Source organism: Rhamphochromis longiceps, linkage group LG11, assembly GCF_057381845.1.
Source record: "Rhamphochromis longiceps isolate RC_006_pf linkage group LG11, R_longiceps_female_GT1.1, whole genome shotgun sequence".
In the NCBI taxonomy this organism is placed as follows: domain Eukaryota; kingdom Metazoa; phylum Chordata; class Actinopteri; order Cichliformes; family Cichlidae; genus Rhamphochromis; species Rhamphochromis longiceps.
The window spans coordinates 17572175-17581946 of NC_140567.1; the positions used below are offsets into that span (position 1 = coordinate 17572175).

Sequence of the window (9772 nt, forward strand, 5' to 3'; positions counted from 1 at the left end):
AACTCCGCCTCATCCTTTTCACACAATTCATATGGATTTTATTGAACTAAGCGAATGTCAAGGGTCAAAATACGCCCTAGTGGTTATAGACGTGTTCTCAAAGTGGCCGGAAATCTATCCAGTGAAAAAGGCAGATGCAATTTCAGTAGCAAAGTGCCTGTGCAATCACTTCATACCCACATATGGCATCCCAGCTTTGATACGATCAGACAACGGCACTCATTTTGTAAATGATGTCATCACTAAAGTCTCTGAGGCACTCGGTTTCAGCATAAAACACCACTGTGCTTATCACCCTCAGAGCGCAGGCCTTGTAGAGAGAACTAACGGCACTATAAAACAAAGGCTCAGGAAATGCATGGCAGAAACAGGAAGGCCGTGGCCTGAATGTTTGGGTTTAGTGAAGATGTGGATGCGCTTAACACAAGGCTCCCATAAACTAACTCCATTTGAAATCATTCATGGCAGGCCGTTTCCACTGCCTATTACCAGTCAACCAATAGACAAAGCAATCAGAGAAAACACATTAGCAGAATGGATGTCTAAGCTGTTAGAAAACAAAGAGATCATTGTACATAATCAACAACCTGATGATGTTTCTCCAGTGTCTTGCAGACTAAAGCCCGGTGACTGGGTTCTGATCAAGGTGCTCCAAAGGAAAAACTGGAGCACACCCAGGTGGGAGGGGCCATACCAAGTCCTCCTCACTACACCGACCGCTTGCAAAATTGCGGAACGACCATCCTGGATCCATCAGAGTCACTGCAGGCGAGTCAGTGAAGCCATCTAAACACAGCTGACGGCAGGCTTGCCTACTTGTTGTGATCTCGCCCGGTGGAGGGGTCAGCTTTCCTGGCCGGGGGGTCTACTCGCGACAGGAGGGTGTGTTCCGTCGTCATGAGGTGGTGGCTCTTATCAACTGCAGCGGCCCTGACCATGGCCGGGCTCTTCACCTTTGCTTCCATGAGGGACAACAAGTCACGCTATATGGAGAAAAGGCAGACACTGTATGACAAAGGAAAGTACACCAAGTTTCCCCATGGCTACGCCACTAACTTCTGGTGGCAGTTTATGAACACTACAGCTCATTTGAATAACAAAACTGACTGCTATGCATGTACCCATATGCCCCTATCCTCACAGACGTCTGGCCTGTGGCCGTACAGCATACCTGAAGATCGCAGTTGGTGCCTGTTGGGCCTGGCAACACATCCAGGCTACGGTACTCTTTGGTCCAAAGCCAACTACAGCATCCCAGCAAAAGCAACCTGGAGGTCATCGTCACTCACAAATGTGAACTGTTCTGGACAGACCTACCTACTGACCTGGCCCCAAGTCTCAGACCCACTGCCTGATGTAATTCTACTGAACAAACTGAACGCATCACAACTGCCAGTATGTGTGATGAACAATGGATCGCGGGCAGTGGGGGAGCTGCCTACTCACCTATGTAAGTACATATACACTTTCTGCCCACCAAGGAACGAGAGGAAGTGTATGACCTGTTCAATCAACGCCACCTGTGCCAGTAACACGACGCTGATGGGCCTAAACTGTCGCTCCGACTACAGCTACCGAATGCCACTACAAACAAAGACTCAGTACCAGACAGGATGTGCACGGACGGCACCCAGCAGCAGAGGAACCAGAGTTTTGGCTGACTGGTACTTCCTATGTGGCAACAAGGCTTATCTGTCACTCCCTGAAGGTTGGGGAGGTCTGTGCGCCCTGGTGGAATTATCAGATCACGTTTTCTTCATGCAAAGTGTTGCACATCACCCAAGCAGCCGGCAGAGACGTGAAGTGGACATCGCCTCCCCCAATTCTTTCGGCATTACAGTGGACACTGGAGTGCCGGGAGAGTTTCGCATCTGGGGAGGAGGAGTGAAATTCTTACAGAGCTTGATCCCCGGCATTGGAGTTGCCGAGGTGCGGGATCATGTGGAAATCAACCGATATGCTCTGCTACGACACATCAACTTGACTAAGACCCTGGGAACCGCCTTAGCAGGAGAACAGCAGGCCATCAGAACGATGGTGCTGCAGAACAGACTGACACTAGACCTGCTAACAGCATCACAAGGAGGAGTTTGCAAGCTGATCGGGGAAACATGTTGCACTTTTATCCCTGATGGATACGAAACTGGAGGAGACATTTATGAAGCTTTGCAGAATTTGACCGCTCTGCAAAAATATGTCACTGACCACACACCTGGAGCAGCTACAGCACAAAGCTGGCTGGACTGGCTGTTCAGCGGTTCATGGCTGGCTGCTGTAGCAAAGCCATTTTTCCTTCTAGGTCTCATCATGATAGCACTGCTCATATTAGTGTTGTGTGTGTTGCCATGCCTAAGAGTAATGATTTCACAGATGATAACAACTACAATGACTGCTTATGTTGCCGTGCCTGAAGAAGAACAACATCCCGTTGCAATTCTGTTAGAGGAGAACTTGTACTAGCTGCTAATAAATGACGTGGTGATTAAAAATGACTTGTCAAGTGATCATGCACTGATTAAAACATTAGTAGTTTATGCAAGTTTTCATGCTTTTATTTTTTTTTTTTTTTTGAAGTCTTCAGTTTTAAACATAAAGTTTCCATTTTAAATATGAAGTTTTCATTATTTTACATATAAAGTTTTCAATTTAAGGTTTGCATCGTTTTAAGTATAAGGTTTCATGCTTGTATTTTTTGAAGTTTTCATTTTACATATTAGGTTTTCATCATTTTTAAATATAAACTTTTCATTTTACTTTTCATCCTTTATTTTTTTGTAGTTTTAGTTTTATTATTTTTTCATTTACTATGATTTTCATTTACTATGTTTTTCTTTGTATTATTTTCTTTTGTTTTATTCTTTAGACCAAATGACTTCCATTTCTGCTATGCTGACATTTTGAGAATTTAAAAATTGCTTAAGATACTTAATAAATAACCTTCACAGACAATTGTTGTATACATTTAAAATAAGTTAAAACAGGAGGGAATGTTACAGGAAAAATCAGCGCAAGGAGATGGCGTAATCCTAAAAAGACGTCATGTCCTGGGTGGGAGGGTACGTGCAGCCCCGCAGCTTTAACACAGCTCAAAGATAGCTTATTAAAGGAAATAAGTGCAACCACAAATCTTAGAAAGAAAGGAAAACGCACAAATGAATTAACTTTCCTAGATGCATGGAAAAAAGAGCAACAGAGACGTGCTGAGAATAGAGAAAAGAGACAGAATAAAAAACAAAAGCAAAGCTGTGAGGCGCCTGAAGAAACGGCTGCAGCCCCTCCCCCCTATGTTACTGCCTCTGCATCAACTCCCAAGCAAACAGACAAAGATGCAGCTGTGAATAACCCTTACGGTTCAGTGCAGGCAGATTTAGCTAAAATGTCATTAACACATGCACCTGAAGCAGATATAGGGGAAGATCATGTAGGCAGGGAAATATGGCCTGACCCCCCAAGCCCCCCAGGAGTATTTCCATTAATAAGTTCACCTAACCCCAGATATGGTCAGCCGATTGGACCTATGGGGCATCAAGACGCACACCCCACAATTCTTGTGTTTAGACCATGGTCACATGAGGATCGCAAAAATGTTCTTAAAGATGTCCCGCCCCTGCATGACGGTTTTGACATATGGAAGAGAGCAGTTGAAGCAATTAGGACTCAATGGTATTTAAACGGTCATGAAATGTACCAGGTACTTCAAGATCTTTTAGGTTTGAAGTTTGGCTCAGTGAAAGGCTCTTTCACTGGGGGGGCAATTAATAATCCTTTAGATTCTTTAGTGGTCGGCAACGGACCACAACCCCTGCGTGCAGGTGACCCTGAATTAGAAGGCCAACTACATAACTTCTATGAACGTGTGAAACTACAGCTGGCCCCCAAGCCAAACTACAATAAAATAGGAGAGGTAAAACAGAAAGAAAATGAAACTGCATCAGACTTTTTAGACCGCCTGCGCCCAGTTTTTAGGCAGCATTCAGGTTTAGATTATGCCGATGGCGATGCAACGCCATTCCAGCAGCAATTAAAAAATGCGTTTCTAAATGGCCTGCTCCCACCAATCAGAGCACATGTAGAGAAACATTGGGTCACAATGAACACTGGCAACTTGCCAGATGCCCTGTTACATGCTGAACACGCCACAAAAGTGCACAAACAGAAAAATAAGGCTGACGTCTTCACCATAGATTCAGAGACAGGTTTCCTTGCATTTTCGGGAGGCTATCAGAGACAGAAAGGGAAGCAAGGTAATCGACAGCAAGGCCGCAGACACAGAAACAGAGACAGCAGATATGAAAGAGACAATGCCTGTTTCAACTGTGGAAAACGAGGTCACTTTGAACGAGAGTGCAGAAGTAAGCCACAGACACATAATAGTAGGAGGAACAATGACAGGCAAAACAGTGGCGAATCTATGGAGAACAATGACATGTGACTAGAAAACACACAAGATATGAACATTGATGAGGGAGGGGAAGTTTTTAACATAGAACAATTGCTATTAGGGTCAGAATACAAACCAATGCTGCTAATTCATGTGAACGGGCAACCAATCCAAATGTTATGCGACACAGGAGCATGTAAAACGGTTTTGAGGCAGGCACCTAAGAACTTACAGTACTCAAAAGATACATTAGTTGTGAAGTCAGCCACAGGCCTCACCACTGTACAACAACTAACTGCCCCCTTAGAACTATTACATACAGAAAGTGGCCGCAGGTGCTTCATTAAATGTATATATGACCCGTCATGCCCAGTAAACCTTCTAGGAAGAGACGCTCTGACAAAACTCAAGATAGGCGTGATACCGGAAGAGAATGGCATGATTGCTGAATGCATGCTAAATGACAACACTCCAGAGCCAGATAGCATTAACACGGCACACAGCAGCAACGTGTGTCTTTCTCAAGGCCACGGTGTCCCACATTATTACTGGACTCTCGAACTGCCAGAGCTCACAAAACTACACAATGTGGCCCGCAAATATACACCCCCCACATCCTATTTCCAGAAACCCACTGACTATCACAACACGTTGAGATTTAAACAAACTCCGGCTCGAAGGACCAAGAAATGTTGGGGGAAAACTCTGTAAAAAACCCAGGAGAAATAAAGACACAATGAGACAAAGTTACTTTCTTTATCAAACGTGTACACGGGTGAGCTGCTAAGAACAACTCACACCATGCACAGTGGCTTGGTAATTTTTATAGGAAAGACAGTGAGAACAGGATAAGAAAATACAAAACAAATAAAATAAACAACTCCATATGTGGCGCTAGTCTCGTCAGCAGAGAGCTGGGAGAAGGCTGTGAGAGATAAAACAATCTAAAACAATATGTCCCAAAACAGTATGTCTTTGCTGAGAAAGTCTAAAAAGATAATTCTAAACTAATCTAACCATAGACAAAAGGGCATGCTTGCACATTTAAAAGAAGGTAAAGAAACATAGAAAGATTTTTCCTGTAACAATCTTTCTTTAAAAGAACTCTGTCCTGCTTAACTTAAAATAATAGAAAATAATAGAAAGAAAAACATTCTTGTAACAGTGCACATTTAGTGCATTTAGTACAATTGGCTTCAGTTGAGGTATTATTTCAGCTTTTCTAATGCTAATCAGCTGCTCCTGTTTGTAAACCTGCTTGTTCCCATGATTACGCATCATAACTCATCATCATTATTCATCTATGTATTACTTTTATGTATTAGTCATCTATTTGTTGTAATCATCTATCCTTGCAGTTGTTTATTACACAAAATAAGTTATATTATCACACTTCTGGCCGCATAGCGCTGATATTCACTGCACATGCCCATATTAACTTTTTCCAGCCAGGTGTTTTCCTTTTCCCATTCTTCCCTTTCTCTGAGGGGAACAAACATTGCTGCTCTAATGCTGGGCTTACACTGTGCGATTTTTGGCCCATTTTGAGACGATTTTTGAGTCGTGCGACCGTTTTGGTGATCGGACCGATTTTGGCCTTCATCGTGCGTCGTGTAGTATACGTGGGGTAACGAGAAGTGATTAACACCTCACGACCAGCTCCCGATCATCAATCGCTCGTGAGGTTCTCACCACAGCCGCTCACACTGCTCACGCGCAAACACGTAAACGTCGGTGAAAAAGACGGCGCAGCTCGGCAGTGCAGCGTGTGATCTGGACACAAGCGATGGAGGCACAACTTGTAGAACTTTGGAAAGCTCATCCGAGCCTTTTCGATGTGGCATCACAAAATGATCACGACCACAACAACCGTGAAAATAGTTGGATTTACACTGCTGCTCAATCACAGCTGCCTGATCAATGTTTTTCATTAGCAATTTAGCAAAGTTGATGGTGGTGGTGTGCGTGTCTGTGTGAGTGAAAGACAGAGAGAGAGAGCGACAGATTTTCTGTTATAACCTTCATTTTATGGAGGCACAGTGTGAGCTCTCAGGTCGCATCAGAGCATCGGGCGGTATAGTGTGAGACCTGCATCGTGACCTATGAACTTCTAACCCCTGCGAGTCAATCGTGCAGTTTGAGCAGGAGCTGAATATCGCGACTGAAAAAATCGCACAGTGTCTGCCCAGCTTTAGGTGTACTGTCGTCCGAGACTTGCACCGCAGTGTCGGCGTTTGTTTCCCTGTTGGCCATGCTTCTTGTTGTGGTCATCTGTTGTCTTCCGGTATTTTCTCCGCAAGCGACCTTTCCTCGACCAATGAGATGAGCGGTAATCTGAATTGTCATACTCGAATTGTCATAAGTGTGCTGTCAGCTCATTGGTCACAAAGCAGGAGAGAGGCTGGGAATTATGTTTTCAAACAAAGCGTTAATTCCATTAACATTTATAGACTACTTTTGATTCTCACTGTATTACGGGACAAAGTGCGTCCCTTATTAGCTCAATACGGGACGTGTACTTTTTTTTCTAAATACGGGACGATTCCGTATTTTAAGGGACGGTTGGCAACCCTACATAAAGCTAACCATGTTTGCACTTCAGTAAGAATAACATCAGGTGTTTCTGTGCTAGAGGTATGAGTTATAGCAGGGATGCAGTGCCGGTTTGCCACCTTAGCCATCACCAGTTTGTCTGTCTGTATCTGGAAGTTCCACAGGATCTTAGCTCAGTCATTCTCAACCATGCTAGGGGGCATCTCCCATTTTAACCTCAGGACTTTCAGGCACAGATGTTTCTGTATACTATGCCCTGCCTGTTAGCATTTTGCACCGTGCTGTTATGTGCTGGATTGTCTCAAGAACATCTCTACACAGCCTGCACCGGGGCATTAGTCTGGTGCGATAGGCCCCAACCTCTATGGATCTTGTACTTAGAGCTTGTTCCTGTGCTGCCATGATTAGTGCCTCTATGTCACAGAGGTGTCTTCAGTACAGCTTTGTCCAGCCACTGGTAGGATTTCTGGATGTCAGCCACTTCCAGATAGAAGATAGAGAAGTAGCTGACATATGGTATAATAAACTTTGGATAGAGGGAACTCAGGAATAAAATAATAAATAAACTAATCCGCATATAGCAGTATTTTAAAGGTGTACGCACTTTAGCTAATGTTGCTGCTCTATAGTTATGCTAAAGAGCCATGTGAAACACTCAAGGTACTCAAGGTTAATGATTCCACTTACTGTTCTTACTGTAAATGTAATCCTGAAAAACACTTACTAGGTTGACTCTCAGTGGAACAACAGACTGGTAAAATAACAGTGAAGTGTATTACATAGGTAGGGCCACTATTAGTTAGCACACGTTTAGCTTAGTTTGCTAGCACTATTGACCCCCAATCTAGAAGATGTTTTCCCTGCACATTTTTAAAAATATAGCTCTTATTATTATGAAGAAGATATTTTTAAACTCTGAGCGATTTCTAGCTTAGCATCAAGAGTACAATATCAATAAAATGGCTGTTTCATGAAAGTGGGTTTCATAGAGATTCATTCTACTACAATTTATTGAGTAGTTTATATAAATAGTAAAACTGTGAACTCAGACGCGGGGGTTCATATTTGGTTTCTCTAACCATTCAGTTGTGTTATCTGTTGTTTTTCACTTTGGCTTTTCCCACCAAATTACTTGGTTAGATTTAGATATGGAAGGATTGTAGTTAAAACTAAAACACAACACTGCCTTGCTGTCAAATAAAGGCTTAAAATGACTAAATGTACAAAAATTGCATTATTACAAAAAAGTAACATTTGGTAATCATTAAAGTACATGAAACACAAAATGCATGTGAGACCATAAGGAGAACACAATTATTTCAAAAAAGCTGTAATTTATGATATATGTAGACATAACAGACATACATAACACAATATTATAATTTTGAAAATAATTACTTTTATTAAGCAAAGTATTTCTATTGTGTAAATACTACCAAATGCTACTAAAATGTAACTAGTTATGAGTTAATTAGCAGTGGTTTTTCCTAAGTGTTGGAAATATAAATCACATGTAATATGTAATTTAAAACCTCGGCAAAAATATACTAAATATGAAAAAATAAAAATATATACTATATATTTTATATATAAAATATATGTTTGATGAAGCCTGACAGAAAGCAGAAGCTGCATCACCTCTCACAGAAAAATGCCAAAGTCATCGGCTCTGGATCACCACTAAATTCTGCAAGAATTATGGATTAATTCAATTAATTTGGACTTTGTGCCAATAGTGTGAACAGCCTGATGTGATTTATCATCAGAGCATCACTGTCATCCAGTCAGCTCCTCTAAGGAGCCAATTAGAATGATTAGACACAGGTTGCCAAGCAGGTTAAAGTTAGTCTCAATTGCAACACATTGTTTGACATTCCTGCCAGGGGAGAAAAAAACTCGGGAACCAATTATAATAACAAGAATATTACCTCAGGACGACAGTGGACATAAAGAAGTAGTCTTTCTGTGACTCTGTTCTGCTTGATTTATTTGGCTTGCCAAGGCCAAGATATTCAAAAACAGTAGTTATAGCCTTAAGCAGTCTTATTAATTCATAATCCAAAAGAAAAAAAAAGACTGGGAGAATACAAGAGGCACAGCAATAGGAAGACGTTTCCTTGAACATGCACTTGAATCCAGTCCGCTGCGCTTTTGCGTAGCACAGTATGCCTGTCTGAGCTCACAAGCCAATCCTCCCTCCAGGTTTGAAAACTGCACTGGCCTTTTACAGTCCCCAGGGCAACGCATTCATATTGCGGGCGAGCCGCATATTAGACACATATGGTGCCGAAACAGATTTAAGAAATAAGCTGTCATCAAATAATCAAATCATTCATGTTTCACAGAGCAATAATGGAGGTATGTGAGCAAATACGTCTGGAACCTTTCCTAGTGGGATGCCTTTGTGTGTGCTTGGTGTGCCTGTGGACAAAGGCTTGTTACCGTCTCTCCTCCTCCTCTTACTTTTCAGGGCCACACACAACCCAGAGAAGTTTCTCCATTTACTGTCTTACTTTGATTCTATACTATTAAGCACTTGTGATCTTTTGCCAGTGCTTAGCAATCCTTAAATCCTGGCCAGGGTTACCAAATCATTGTCATTCTCTTTACTATTTCAAACACACTTATGGAGATGAAAGATAAAGGTATAAACACTGCTTTTCAAGCCAAGAGGCAGAGCCACAATAGCTCACGACATAAAAGACTGCAAGTGTTGGGTGAATGAGTGTTTTTTTTCTTGCAGTCGGAAGCAGCAGTCAACACTTTTGCTGCTGATAAGCTGACTGCTGATCAATTCCCACTGGTCCAAATAGGCATACAAATTAATTAGCTGGAGCC

General features: G+C 42.2%; 1 protein-coding gene across 1 annotated transcript; it reads left to right on the forward strand.

The window, feature by feature from the left end:
* The first annotated feature begins 428 nt into the window (after nt 1–428).
* LOC146658823 (uncharacterized) lies at nt 429–2685 on the forward strand. The gene has a single exon (XM_085422549.1). The coding sequence runs from the start codon at nt 898–900 to the stop codon at nt 2458–2460; it is 1563 nt and encodes a 520-aa protein (XP_085278675.1). The 5' UTR covers nt 429–897; the 3' UTR covers nt 2461–2685.
* The last annotated feature ends 7087 nt before the right edge of the window (nt 2686–9772 follow it).